Genomic DNA, 14586 nt, shown 5'->3' with positions numbered 1-14586 from the left:
ACAAGCTTCCTTTAATGCTAGCCTCTGAGCTGGCAGAATCCGAGGGGGGCAGAGGTGCGGGAACCGTCTAAGACACCACTCAGAGGAGTCCTGGGTGTCACACCTCCATTTGCAGGAGAAGTCTGCATTGTGAAGCTGAACTGGTAGCAAGAGACCTTGGTTCTAACTCCTCCTGAGCCAGAGGCTCTGGAGACCTCAGGCTAGTCACTGCGCCCTCCTGGGCCTCAGTTTCCCTAGCCGTAAGACTGAGAGTGGGACTCAGTCATTCTTAAGGACTCCTCCACAGCAGGGGTTGGCAAACTCCAGCCGACAAGCTGAACCCTGGTTTTATAAGCAAGCTTCCACTGGAACGCAGCCATCCGTGCCCTTTTGCTTCTGTATCTCTGTCTGTGGCTGCTTTCCTGCTACAACAGCAGACCTGAGTAGCTGCAACAGGGACCATATGGCCCCCAGATGGAAAATATTTACTATCTGGCCCTTTACAGAGAAAGTTTGCTGACCCATTTCTAAAGTATTAACGCTCTCCTAGGCTTGATGGACTGGGCTGGTGTGGCTCAGATCTGATTAGAACAATTGACAACAAGCCCCATCCTAGTCTCTCTACCCAAAGACACCAGGGTGGGTCCTCCTCCCATGAGCCCTGCCCGAGTTTGGACAGTGGTGGCAGGTCGGGCAGTTCCAGGAGCCGAAGCATGGTGCAATGGCGCCACCTGCTGTGAGCGCCTAAAAGCACCTGTGCCCGGAAGGACCACTGGCCAGCAGCTCTCACAAGGCAGGGCAACAGCTCACAGGAGCAGACCAGGCCTCAGAACCATCGCACATCAGAGCTGGGATCTCACCTCCTCCCTCTCCATTTTATAAAAGGACTGCAGTCTAGAGGGGTGGTGCGGCTTTCCCAAGGTAGGTGAGAAGGCCCAGGTCCCAGAGGCCCATAATCCTTCTGTGTATGGTCCATGGACAAGCACGCAGGCATACAGTCCTGGCCGGGAATCCTAGCATGGCCGCTCATTAAGGGTCTCGGTCCTGTGGCTGTTAAAGAATTTTCAAAATACATACTTAAATGACATTTAATCTGTTACCAATATTGACTTGATCCTCAGAACAACTCTGAGATAATTATCCCCATTTCACAGATGAAAAAACCATGGTACAGACAGGTTAGGTAATTTGCTTAAGGTCGCACAGCTAGTTAAGTGACAGAGTCAATATTCAAATCAGGCTGTGAAAGCGTTAAAGTCCCCAGAATATGAAACTCAGTACCTATTTTTTCCTGCCTGCAGGTGTGGTGGGGCCCTAAGAGAGGGCACTGGGGCTCAAACAGGAGCACGAGAGACGTGGGAGGCCTGGAGTATGACCAGTCCCCCCAGGAAGGCCCCAGGCAGGGAAAGGAGGGGAGAGGCCAGGCCCACACCGCCCTGCCTGCCCCCATACCTCCAGGCAACACAAGGTGGCCAGCAGACCGTAAACCCTTTATTTCCAAACTATAAATAGATCTGCTCTCTGAGAAAATACGCTCTCCAGGCGAAGAGGCCCCATCTTCTCCATCTCCCATTCCTAGCTGCCCCGCAGTCCAAACCCGGTTATACCTCTGAAATCACCACCTTGGCTCTCAGAGCCTGGCAAGTGGCTGCGACGCCAGCACGGCTTGGGCCTCGCTCCGGCCAGGCCTGAGGCTGGCCTGGCGCTCACCCCTGTTTGACCAGCTCCCTGCCCTGGCCCACCACGTGGTCACATGCTCTCGAGGCCCAGCCTGGGAGACCCCGGCCTGCCGCTCCCCAGCGGCTGGGAGGAGCCACCCGGGTCCCCAAGCTGCCGACAGGTGTGAAGGTTGGGGAGCAGCCTGCTTCCAAGCTGGTGCCCTGGCTGGTCACTGCTGCCCCTGGGCCACAAAGTACCCCTCGTCCTCCTCGTTGTCCTTTTCCTCCGGCTGGCTGGTCCGGAGCAGTAGCTCCAGGTCGGGGTTGGAGCCCAGCCCCTTCAGGGGCTTAGGGCCGCTGTCACCTGCGGGCAGAGGCAGCCCAGTTACAGACCCAGGACCGGCTTTCTTGGTGTGGCCTGATGTGAGCATGTGCTCAGGCCCCCAGGCCCCCACCCGCCCCCTGGAGATGGTCCCTGTGACTTCTCGGAGGAGTGGCGGTGGCGAATCACCAGGCAAACTTCCTCAGTGAGAGGGACAGCCGGTGCAGAGGCAGCTGAACTGTGCAGACCAGACCGCAACTGCTTTGGCGAGTCAAGAGCCACCTGCCTCTTCCTGGCAGGGCTGGCGGAGGGGAACCTGCGGGGCTAAGAGTCACGGGGAAAATGTCATCAGGAGACGGGCTCTGGTTACCTCTGGAATGCAGGGCTTTGAGGGCGATGTGCAGGGATATTCCCGAGAGGCAGAGGGCGAAGCCCAGCCAGTTCAAGAGACTGATCTGATCGCCCAGCAGATGAGCTGCCAAGAGCAAAGTGCAGACTTCCTGGGGGCGGAGAAGCAGGAAGGGGACGTGCTCAGGAGGAGGAGGTGGAGGGCAGGGGCACCGGGCACACCCACAGGGTAGACCCAGACCTGCCAAAACTCCCGGGGCCTGGGCAGGCTGGCCTGCAAGGCAAAGGCGGAAGCCTCCCCAAGCTCAGCGAACCAGCCTGTGACGCTTTTTCCCCCTCTGTGTTACTGAGATGCAGGAGGAGGTGCTTTTCACAGGGTGGTCGGGATTAGCAAAGAAATCCAGGCTGGGAGCACAGGCTATCAAGCCCACAGCCATGCCCACAGGAATGAAGGAAGCTGCCCTTCCAGAAGGCACCTGCGGATGGAGAGCCTCTGCTGCCACAGGGGAGTGAAGTCACACTGGGCTCTACAGGACACACATTGGTCACGGGGTTTTTCATACACACTGACCGCAAACGGGACCCGTCAGATGATTCATTCTGAGAAGCACAGCTTCTGCCTCATCATTTGCTTGGCAAGACCCTCGGGGAACCCTATACTCTTCTGGTTTTAGGTGTCTGCCTGGCCCATGGCCCTGAGCAGGAAAGAGTGAGAGAGGGTGGGGGAAGGAAGGGGAGACGCGATGAGAGGAGAGGGTAAGGCTGCTGCTGGACAGCAGTAAAGGCAGGATTGGCGAACGCAAGGCACGCGTGATAAAACCATCCCTTACTGCGCCCATGGCAGACATTGCCAATCAATCACAGACCTCTACACTAATGAGTCTGACTGGGGGCTTCTCAATCCTGGCTCCAGGCCAGAGTTGGCATTCTTGGTAAAACGTAAAGGCATCCCAGGCCTAGTGGAGTCAGACCTGGCTTCGAATCCCAGCTCGGCTACCTCCTAGCCGCATATCCTTGGGTACGAGCACCTCTTCACGTCTGTTGCCCCATCTGTGAAGCAGGGACGTGCACCCCCGCCTCGGAGGGCCACGGTGACGGAAGGAGTGCGGGTGACAGCAGAGTGCGCAGCACCCTAACTAGGCACTTCCGTCTCTTCTCTGCAGGGCTCTGGGATGTAGGAGCTGGGACACCCTCAGGGGTCTCCCCTCTAAGACAGGGCTGGAGTCACCTCCGAGACTGTACCTTAAAAATGCCAGCAATGGAGAGAGTGAGGCTGGAGGTTCTGGAGACCAGGAGGAACTCAGAGAAGCCCAAACCAAAGGCGAGAATCCCGCCAAGGAAGAGGCTGCCAAGCACGCGCAGGAGCAGCCCCGTGTCCTGGAAACGGAAGATCTTCTCAGATGTGGACAAATGGAGACCTGGGAGCAATGGGGGGAGAGAGTGGGAGGCCACGTCCTGGGTGTGCCTGCCTGGGCGGCCTCACCCTCCCCAGTGGCCGGGTGAGCTTTGCCACTGCTGCACTGCACACTCACTACACCTGCTGCCTGTCTGAGGCCCTGAGCACGAGGACGGAAGGTGTCAGAGAATCCCACGGAGGTGGCCTGAGACTTGGGGAAACCAGGGAAGCCCCGGGGCAATACAAGCCAGAGATCCTTATAGGGAGCGATGGGGAGGCTTCTGAACCTCTGGGCTAGAGTAGAGCGGGCTGGCACTGCAGAGGAAATCGGGCAGAAGTGCCTTGCTCCTTCATACGTCGTGTGTACCTACCCGTCTTTGGGGGAGCAGGGGTGGGGGAGGGTGACTTCATGTGGCCTTGGCAGCTGTGATACCCAGTGGGCCAAAGAGAGACGGGACAGCCCATCACATGAGGACTGTCAATGTCCTGGGCCACTGGAGGAGTACCTTAATTTCAGGTGGGTCACCTCTAAACAGGGATGAAACTCTATCTGTACAAACCTTCTCCATTTAGTTACATAGCTGTGGGGTTTAGCCGAGACATGCCCCCTTTCTGGACCACAGTTTCCCCACTGATTAAATGAAAGGGTTGGGACTAGACCGGACAATATAATCTGATGAACAGTTCTCAAAAAGTAAACACACACGCGTACAAAGACATGACAAAACCGCGGTCCCTTGTTCCAGAGACACCCACACAGGCCTCCACGCACCAAGTTGCGCTTAGACTTTCAGAGGACCCTTGGCCCTCCAACACTGGTCATCTGAGAGAATGGTTCCTTTCCCTGCAGGAAGGGCCCCTGGTATAGAAGCAGGCGTGAAGCTGAACCCCAGACTCGGCAAATGGACACCTGTGGGAGCAGGAGACTGGCCGAGTACTGTGAGATTTTTGGAGGAAAGCGCCAAAGAAATGCAGAGGGGCAGTCCCCCCGGGCAAACAGCCTTCCGAGGTAGGACATCTTGTCTGGTGCTGGGCTCAGCAGTACTGCGAAGGCGTTGGCAAACTGAAGGCAATTCGGGGAAGAGCAACATGAGTAATGAAGGCGCTTGGGGGATTAATTTACCAGAAAAGATTAAAGGAGCTAAATCCATGCAGCTCTGCTAAGTGATGACCACCAGGGGCTCTGGGATGAGGGTTTGCAGAGAATGGTGGGGAATGGTGTAAACACCCAGGAAGGGAGGGAGAGTGCAGCGTTTGGTGCAGGGGGCATAAGGAAGGAATGGAGAGAGATTTTAAAAGGGAAGAAAAAATGAGGCTGCAGAAAAGAAGTTTCCTGGACAACGGAGCTGCAGAATAATTTTCTCCGAGAGGTCTGAGACACTTCACTGCTTGGAACTTAAATGGATGTGGGACGGAATTCTCTGTAATGACCCCGAGGACAGAAGGGACTCTGAGAGGAAGGATAAACAGGTAGGGGATGAAGACTAATTCCAAAACACGGGGGAAAGGAAGGCGGTGGCACCACCTGCCTCCCCTTCCCCCAGTCCCCCAGCCTAGACACATCATCCTGCCTCTGCTCTGGGAGACGACAGCCCCGAAGGGGACTGCTCACCTGCCTGGGCTCCTGTGTGCCGCCCTCTCCCCTCCCCCTCTCCCTTGCCCCAGAAATGTGCCCTCGGCCGAGGCCAATCCCCCACACGTCTCCCCACGTCTGAGCCTACTGTTCCCCCTTCCTGGGACGCCCGCCCCCAGCAGGCTGTCAAAATCCCGTTCATTCTCCAAGACACACTGTCTGGGAAGCCTTGACCTGCCTTTCCACCCCGCCATCCTGGAGCAATTCATGACCCTGTGCTCCTTCTAAAAGAAAGAACCCATCATGGTTAGGAGGAAGGACGCCGGAGCCAGCTGCTGGATCCAAATTCAGGTGTGTTTATGAGCCATGGGACCTTGGGCAAGGCTATCTCTACTTCTCTCTGCCTCAGTTTCTTTCATCTGCACGATGGGGCAGTAACAGCACTGGCACACAGGCTTTGGGGGAGTATTAAAGGAGTTAATATGTTTAAATCGATCAGAACAGCCCTGGCATACCTTCAGGGCTGTCTGCATTCACCGTCATTACCGCCTGGTGTATTTTACACGCGCTTTCTACGTAGCATTTATTGTGCTGGATTCCAGCCATTTGGTTTAAGTGTCTGTCCAGCCCCCAAACCAGGCACTGCCAGGGAAGAGACCACCATCTCTGATCTCCGTAACCTCTGCAGCTACCACAGTGATAGGCTTGGAGCGGGGATGGGAGCTTTGCTGCACTGAGGTGCCCCCGAGGTGGACGACCCCACGTACCTTCAAATACGGCAAAGAGAGGGAAGAGCCCCAGAAACATGAGTGGCTGCAGGTGGAACATGGTGTCGATGGGGTTCTGGAGCCCTGCAGAAAGGGACACGGGTGAGCCACCAGGCCCGGCCCGCCTCCACCCCGCCTGGTGCCTGGGCCCCTCACTCACCAAGTTCCGCCTTTTGCAGGAGCATCTGGGTGAGGGTCCAGCGAATACCCCCGATGAACGAGGCACCCAGCACCAAGGCAAAGCCCTCAGCGTTAAACTGTGTGGACTTGTAGGTGAACATGAAGAGGCCCCCGGCGATGAGAAGAACCACCAAGACCAGCGCCGCACGCTGAAAGGATGGGGAGCAGTTGCAACCACCTTGGGGGTCTCAAGTTCATCACACCCGGAGTTTGGGGGCCAGCAGCCACCTTGGCTGCCCCTGGGGCAAGACACCCTTCCACCTGCCCTACCCTGGGGTCCTGGCCAGCCCCTGCCCGTCGATGTATCAGGGCTGACATCCAGCTAGCATGTACCGAGATCCTGAAATACGGCAGTGCGTCCCTACAGCTGTCCTAGGTCCCCATGTGGCCCCAATGGCCCCCCGGGACCCAGGAAGCAAAGGGTTCTTGCTGTACAGCGGGGAGCCTGCAGGACCCGCTGCCCCTTGAACCCTGTCTCCTTTGGTCACTGCTCCTGCCATACCAGTTTCTAAATACTCTCAGTAGTGCCCTGTGTCTAGGTCTTTCCTCAGCGAGTTACCGCCACCTGGGCTGGGCTCATCTCCTCGGCCACACGCAGTGACAAGCCACTGCTCAGGTTCCCCTTGCTATTCTTAGCATCTGTGGGGGCAGGAGGAACACAAGAAAAGCTGGGGCCTCACCAGCTCCTCCAGCTTGAAGATCAGAGAGAAGATCAGGATGAAGAGGACAGCCGAGGATTTGGTCATCGTGTACCTGCGAGGGAAGATTACCCATGACATACCGCTGCAGCTGGGGGCGCGGACCCACAGCGCAATCAGTGGGCTGGAGAGGGTCAGGGGGAGACCCCGGACTTCCCTGAGGGCAGCAGGGCAATCTGGATACAAAGACCAAAGGAAGGCGGCCTGAGTCATCTGGGCTGATACCTGACCTTTAATCAGAAGAAATCTATGCCTAAGAGGCCTCTGATTATCACCAGGGAGAAACTGAGCTTTCTGAGTCCTGTTATTTACCGACTCCTCAGTGCAGACCAGGATAAGGCGGGAAGAATGAGAGAAGGGGAGAAAGAGAGAAAGCAGAGACTGTGCTCGCTGAAGTGCAAAATCTGAGACAAGAAATAACTGTTCCGCCTGCCCCTCTGTGCCCCTTTCTCCGCTGCCCTGTCACCATTCCGTCTGAGCCCCCGGCTTCCCCAGGCCGCCTGGCAGGGAGGCACAACACCCCCTCCGTGCCTGGCTTACTGCAGAGGCTGGCGACTTCCAGGCGAGCTGCTGGGTGCCAGGGAGGCGCGGAGAGAGCGAGGGGGTTGGGTCCCAGAGGGCAGTGTGACGGCTGGCCCGTCGGCGGGGCACACAGACACGCTGCTGGAATGAGCCCCCAGGGAGGTGGCGGGCGTGGCCGGTACTCACAGTGAGACGGTGATGTAGAGGAAGCTCCAGTTGGACAAGCCCACGTCAAGCGCCGTTGCCAGTGCTGCAGAGACACGGGCCCCACCGGACACGCAGCCAGGGCAGGCCGGTACGGGTGCGCCAGCGGTGAGCACACCTCTCCGTGAGGCGCCTGAGTGCCCCCTGCCTTGGCCTGTAGGCCTGCCCTTCTCTGGGGTCCTCCCCGCCTCCCTTTCTACCCAGCAACTGAAGGGTTAACTCCTGGCCCCGCCAGAAGGGGAGGGGGCGGCAATCCTCCACCTGCTGGTTGCGGGCTGCGGCCCCCACTTGCTGAATACTTGGCACATCCCCCTGAGGAGGGAGCGGTATCAATCGGACCCTGAGGCTCCCCGACTGGAAGCCCTGCAGTGGCTCCCGCCTCCCTCAGGGTGAAACACACGCTCCGGAGGACCTGGCCCTCCAGGATCTGGCACCGCCACCTTCTCGGGCCGCCTTTCTCCCCCTTCCTCTTACCAACGCTGAGCACTCAGCCTCTCGAGACACTTTCAGTTCCCTCTCGGACCCACGCAGCAACCTGACCCAGGCACACGAGTGCCTCCCCTCAACTCCCGCCCCAGGTCTCAGCCCGCTCAGCCCCTGCTCCCGAAACCCTCTCGCCCGGCCGCCAGCCGGTTCCCTCCCCTGTGCCCCGTGGCCCCCAGGCACCCCCTCTGCCGCCCGAGGGCAGGCGCCTGTGCCCTGCTCACTACTATCTCCAGGCCTTGGTACCTGCTCGGTGTGTGTGTTCAAGGTTGCAGGAACAACCGGCCACTGCTGCACGGCCCCCCATCCCCGCCCCGGCCCCCCATCCCCGCCCTGCGGCGCGGCCGGAGTAAGAGGCAGCAGGAGGCAGCAGCCGGGGCGGGCGCGGGAGGCGGCCGAGAGGAGCGAAGAGGGGAGGGCCTAAGCTTCAAGCCACAGAGGCTTCCTTCCTTCTGGTCTGGGCCTCTGGCTTCCCGAGCTCCCTCCTCCTGCCTCCAGGGCCCTCCCAGACCACCCCGTGGGCACGTACCTGTGGGAGCCACTCTTCTGAGGTAGTCGGTCCAGCTCAGCACCACGCGGGCCCTGTGGCTGGAGCACTGAACCAGGGCCCTGGACAGGGCAGAGAACAGGAAGATCACGGCCAGGTGCAGCATGGTCATGAAGAGGGGGAAGTGGAAGCTCTGCACGGAGCCCAAGCACAGAGCACAGACGGCGGCGCTGTTACTGCCTGCTGCCGGCCCCCTGGCTCCTGCCTCCAGCCTCCCTCCTCGCCTCTACCTGGTGGAGGGGCGCTGCTTCAGCAGCTCACGAGGGCACTGCAGTGTACGAGGGGCCTTAGGAACCCCACGTCTCCCCAGCTCATCCTCAGTGTCTCCCCCTCTCCTGATTTCCCCTCCATCCCAATATTTAAGGGGAATCCCTGGCATGGCCCTGTCGCGTCGCTGGTGTGAGTGGCTTCCAGTGTGACTAGTTGAAGCCCATGCCACCCGCTGTTAAATACTGGGGGGCGCTGTAGTCCTGGCCGTAGCCATCTCCCACCCGGCCGGGCTGGCGGGGCCCCCGCGTTACCTTGGTCAGCCACTTGTTGTAGAAGGTGATGCCGATGGAGAAGCAGTAGTAGAGAAGGACCAGCCCCAGAGTCAACACCGCCCTCCACACGAAGGCCACGTCGAGGGCCCACCTCCCCATCCGTGGAAGCTGCAGCTCCCCGGCTCTGGTCAGTGGGGGCGGACCTCTCCTGAAGATGCCCGCAGGGCCTGCAGGAAGGGCCAGTCGAGCTGGACCCGTGACTTTCAACAAGCGCGTCTCCTGGCTGGCGCTCTCGCTGCCTCCATGATCGGGAAGCGTCCCCTGAGACCCAGACTCTGTCCTCACCTAAGGGGCTGGTGGCCCGAGCCGACCCTCTCCATGATCAACTGTGTACATGACTCGCCGGATCCCAGGGCTGAGGCTAGAAGGGGGAAAAGGCCGTTCCGGTGGCTCTGGCAGGGGGAGGGCTACCCCACGTGTCCACCCCAGCCTTGGCCCGCGGGGAGTGCAGCGGAGCGGACAGGACTGCAGGGCTCACAGCTCCCTGTCACGTCCACTCTCCTGTCACCTCAAGCTGTTCTCCATGAATTTCCACCAGAGTGACCTTTTAAAAATGTAAATCTGATCATGTCAGAGAAGACTGCAGCCCTTCAGTAGCTCCCAGGCTCTTACGACAAAGACCAAAACCCTTCCCTGGCTCAGAAGGCCTGCTCCACCCTGTCGGACTCTTGGTGTCCTCGTCCTGCCACAGGGCTTTCCTTTTCCCAAACACATCGGGCTCTTTCCTGCTGCCCCAGGGAGCTGAACGCTCTGCCCACCCTTCATTCCTTCCTCAGCAGATCCTACTTATCTTCAGCTCAAATGGCATTTCCTCAGGGAGCACCGCCCCGCCCTCCCCATGGGCCCCCCTGAGATACAGGCTGCTGCCACGGCTCCCCTACTTTTCCTTCATCGTGCTTGTGTGAGGCTGTGTCCCCCAAGGGGCTGTGCGCTCCGAGCACACCGGAGCCAGTGTCCATGTCAGCTTACACCCACCTGGCACACTGTGCGTTCCCTGTATGGCTTGATGGCTCCATGCAAGAAAGGGCACGTGATTTTCAGAAGATGGATCTGGGCTTTAAGGCGTTGAAAACGAACTGGTCAGAACTAGGGTGTCAACTACCAGTCAGTCAGAATTTGAGCTAAGTCTATATGCCATAGTTTACATCCTTTACCAGAAAAATAAATTCATGACCAAAAAAACAAAACAAAACAAAACAAAAACCGAACTGGAAAAGCCACACCTCCCATGCCCTAGCCTCTAACAACCACTCCCATGGAGGCAGTGCCTGCCTGAGGGTCTTGCCAGAGGGAACCACTCCCTGCCTCCCTATCAATCCAGCCAAGCCTAATGAGTGTCCAGAGCACGCAGGCTCGGGGAGACCAGGCAGACTCGGGACCAGTGTGACCCACCTGCTGCCTCATCTCCTCCTCTGAGACATTCCCCCCTTGCAGAAATGCCACCTCCTTCTGGAAGCCTTCCTAGAACCATCCGATCAGACATACCTTACCTCCCCCACCCCTGGTCCTTTCTAAAAGGAGAAATCACATTCAGTTCTGTACTCTGGAACCTGGCTTACCGTGTCTCCTTCCCCAAGGCAAACTGGGAGCTGGCACAAGGCTTTGCCCAGAGGACACCTTAGGCTGTGGCTCTCTTCAGGAAACTCTGGAAACCTGTGCTGTTTTGGGGAGACTCTCCTAGCTTTTAGTGAGTCGGGAATATGGGAAACAGTCCACATAACTAAGAACTGTTCGGCACCCTGCATAACTTCAACATTCACAGAGGTGAAAGATCTATTTATAATTCCCTGAACTTACAACCCAGCTTTGTTTCACATGTAACACAGAGCAAATTTTCCATGGGTCTCCTAGGCACTAAAATGTCCAATAATACCTATACCACGTACACGGAGGGGAGACTGAACAGTTTTTGATAAAACGGTACCACGAGTTCCCAGTCTGGAAAAACAACCTCATCTACCGACACAGCAGGCGTGGTTTTCGAGCTGCCAACGCGACATGGCTGCAGCCACCTGTGCTGTGGCTTTCACACTCCCAGAGGTTCTACCAGAGGTGAAAGCGCCCACTGCTTCTTTGTAGCTTCTAGTATCGCAGGGCCCAGGAACTCACATATTGAAACATTTTATTATCAATTACCTTCCTTTTATTTCTCTTTTATATTATGGTTAGGGCATTGTCAATTAAAAAAAAATTATGTGTAGGCCATTTTCATTAACCATAAATTTCCTTTGTGAATAATAAGGGGGGTTGTTACTGAAATATCTGTCGTTCAAAAGAAGGTGTTGTATCCAGTGGGTTGAGAACCGCTGTGCTAGGTGATCTCATGTGGTCCCATTCCCTGAAATGTGAGCTTACATCTCCCCAATGTGGATCCCTCTCTCCGACCTCCTCAACTCCACAAGAATATCCAACTGCTTCCTTGTCCTTTTCGGTTGAATGTCTAACGTCAGGTGTCTCACACATAGCCTGTCCAGGGCTGACTCCTGTTTTTCATCCACTCTCCATCCAAACCTCCTCTTCCCACCTCAGCCAGGGGCACCATCACCTGGTTAACTCAGGCCAGAAATCTTGTTCTCACCCTTGACTCCTCTCTTTCCCTCGGTCCACATTCAATCAGCAAATACTGTCACCTCTATCTTGAAAAAATATCCCAAATAAGGTCCCATCTCCTGACCTCCACCACTACCGTCCGAGTCACCATGCTCCCTGCCCTACACAATGCACTGGTCTCCTATATGGTCCTCTCTGCTTCTGCCTGCACCCCTCACAGTCTGACTCCTCTCCTCCAGCCAGAGAGTGGAGCACGGGGGCACCAAACCTACATCCAACAGAACTTCAGGCCCACGCTCTTTCCTCTATACCAATGTTTCCCAACTTCGGCACTATTGATATTTGGGGCCAGATAATTCTTTGTTGGGAGAAGGCCTGTCCTGTGCATTGGATCCCTGGTCTCTGCGCACTAGGTGCCTGTAGCATCTCTTCCCCTTCATCCCAAGCTGTGACAACCAAAAATGTCTCCAGGTGTCGCCAACTGTTACCTGGGGGCAAAACGGCTCCCTGGTGAGATCGACTGCTGATGTCCCACAGGCAACCACGGGGCGTGTTGGCACTAAGGGAGCTTTCTCCTGGCACTCCCTCCCTGTGGTTCCCCCAGGGCTCCCATGCCAGGGCAGTCTGCACTCTCCTGTGAATCGACTTCTTGCACCATGTGGCTTCCGGTGTGGTTCCTGCTCCAACACTGCCATGCCCTCCCTCCACCGTTCAGCAGGCCCAAGAGGAAGGCCTTCCACCCTCTGGCCTCTGCCCATATCTGCAACCTCATCTTCGCCCCCGCCCACCCGCCACGCTGGCCCCTCGTTTGTCCAACACATCAAGCCTGTGTCCTTCTCTGCATCTGCTGTTCCTTCTGCCCAGTACAGTCTTCCACAGACCTGTGCTTGGCTGAACATCCTGGGCGAGGGCGAGCCCTCCTAATCCTCGTGGCACCTCCCACTACCTGACGTCTCCTTGTTTGTCCACGTGTTCACTGCCCATCCCCGACTCCCACCCCACCGCGGGATGCGGCCTCTCCAAGGGCAGGGCCGGGTCCGCGTGATGCCCGCCTGGATAACGTCGCGGGTGCTCGGGAAACGCCGGGGCGAGCGCACACGAGCGGAGGCCCGGGCCCCTCTACGACCGGGACACTGAGGCCCGGGATGAGGAGCTCCCCGGGGGGCCCCGAGCCGCGGCGCGCGTCGCCAAGCCGGGACCCCGCTCCCAGCCCAGCCCGGGTCCACCCCCCGACCCCGTGAGCGCGCAGAAGGGCCGCCGCGCGCCCACTCACCTCGGCCGCGGCCGCTCCAGACCCGGATCCTCCTGCCGGAAGTGCGAGGCCGAGCGCCGCCACGTGGGGGCAGTCCTGCCGGAAGCCGCTGAGGGCCGAGCGGGGGCGGTGCCGGGGGCCGAGCGGGGGCGGTGTCGGGGGCGGGCGCGGCGCTCGGGGGCCGGTCCTCCTGTGCCGTCTGCGGAGCCCAGGGCTGTGCGCTTCCGCTGCTCGGGAGCTCCCTGAGGCCCGACGCCGAGCTCCCCCTCGTTCGGTGGTTGTTAGTGTCTCCTGCGCTCAACCAGGGTCTCGGTCTGGAGCCTCGGTGCCTGCTGCAGAGCCCTGCGCATCGCGGGCAGCCAGAAAACAATCACCTACTTACAAATTAAATATTTACCGTATTCCAACCCAGTGCTGGGCAACCATGGAAACACCGAGCTGGATCTCTCCTGGGCTTTTTCTTCTGGGAGCTCAAGCCAGCTGGCGACTGATGTCAGAGGCATTAAATTTTAGGACTTACAAGATCCATGGGAGGGAATAAATAATAAACATTTGTGAAACATCTTCCGTGTGCCTGAAAACTTTATAAGAATGATCTTAATTTCATTAAGTTGAGTAAGGGGAGAGCATCCCAGACAAGAGGAAATGAGGAGGCGAGGAGAAGGCTGGAGCCTGGCTTGGAGTCCACTTGTTTATAAGGAGAGTTAACAAAAACCATGGTTGGAAAAGTAGCCAAGGGGCAAGATGCAGTAGTCCCCAGAGTGCCAGCTAGGGAGTTGAGGTCTTACTCATCTTTCAGGATGGATTAAAAGGGGCAGAGCAGGTCGAGAGAGAGAACCATTTAGGCCAGGGCAGGCTAGGGTTGCAGAGTGAAGCCCAGTTTGGGACTTTTTGCCCCTCCTGGATCTGTGGCTCTAAGGCTGGCTGCAAACAGGAGTCCTTGCAAGTGACTCAGCTGGGCTCCCTTGCCCTCTCTGAACAGAAGGCTCAAGGCCAGAGTGTAAGCAGTTCTTTATGCAGACCGCTGCTGCCCCGCCCCCGCCAGCTGGCATCACCAGGCATTCGTTCATTCGGCACTTACCAACACCTACAATCGCACCCAAGCTCTTGGCTTTATTGAGTCCTCAAGGCTGCGTGTACTTTCCGTGCCTTTTGAAAGCGCTTGTCCTCACCCCCTTCTCCTTCAGAGGCAAGATAAAGTATCTACTTCATCACCGCCCTCATTCAAGCCTCCCGGCTACCAAGGCTGAGGTTTGAGCGACAGAGACAGTGTAGAACACCAGCTGGCAGGCTGGGCACTAAGCACCGGCAACACACAGGGTGAAGAACATGTCTTCTTTGTCAGGCACAAGTACTCGAGCTGTTCCCTGGCTGTGTCCTTGGCGCGGAGGAGAGGGAGGCCATGTCCTCGGGGGGTGTACAGTATGCCTTTCCCTGCTATACCGGGCGGGCCTGAGTGGAAAGCACTTTGTCCTGGTGTGACAGTCTGTGAGCATCCTTAACCAGCAGGCAGGTGTGTGTGCGTACATGTGTGTGCAGGCATGTGCGTGGTGGGGCAGAGTCGC

General features: G+C 57.8%; 1 protein-coding gene across 8 annotated transcripts; it reads right to left on the bottom strand.

Annotated features, from left to right (window-relative positions):
* Positions 1-1053: 1053 nt before the first annotated feature.
* Positions 1054-13110, bottom strand: SLC35C2 (solute carrier family 35 member C2). Of its 8 annotated transcripts, XM_068565726.1 has the most exons (12): positions 13043-13061; positions 10195-10274; positions 9199-9580; positions 8660-8810; positions 7630-7693; positions 6904-6976; positions 6204-6372; positions 6044-6127; positions 3550-3725; positions 2879-3002; positions 2330-2459; positions 1054-2001 (listed from the first exon to the last, which is right to left on the bottom strand). In XM_068565726.1, exons 3-12 carry the CDS (start codon positions 9316-9318, stop codon positions 1998-2000), a joined length of 1095 nt encoding a protein of 364 aa, XP_068421827.1. In that variant the 5' UTR covers positions 9319-9580; positions 10195-10274; positions 13043-13061; the 3' UTR covers positions 1054-1997. The 8 variants fall into 8 exon arrangements, with proteins under 8 accessions (XP_068421827.1, XP_068421830.1, XP_068421828.1 ...); XM_068565729.1 differs by lacking the exon at positions 2879-3002 and having other exon boundaries at positions 9199-9386; positions 13043-13110; XM_068565727.1 differs by lacking the exons at positions 2330-2459; positions 2879-3002 and adding an exon at positions 2149-2283.
* Positions 13111-14586: the final 1476 nt, after the last annotated feature.

Source organism: Eschrichtius robustus, chromosome 16 (genome assembly GCF_028021215.1).
Source record: "Eschrichtius robustus isolate mEscRob2 chromosome 16, mEscRob2.pri, whole genome shotgun sequence".
In the NCBI taxonomy this organism is placed as follows: domain Eukaryota; kingdom Metazoa; phylum Chordata; class Mammalia; order Artiodactyla; family Eschrichtiidae; genus Eschrichtius; species Eschrichtius robustus.
This window is presented reverse-complemented; position numbering and strand designations above follow the sequence as displayed.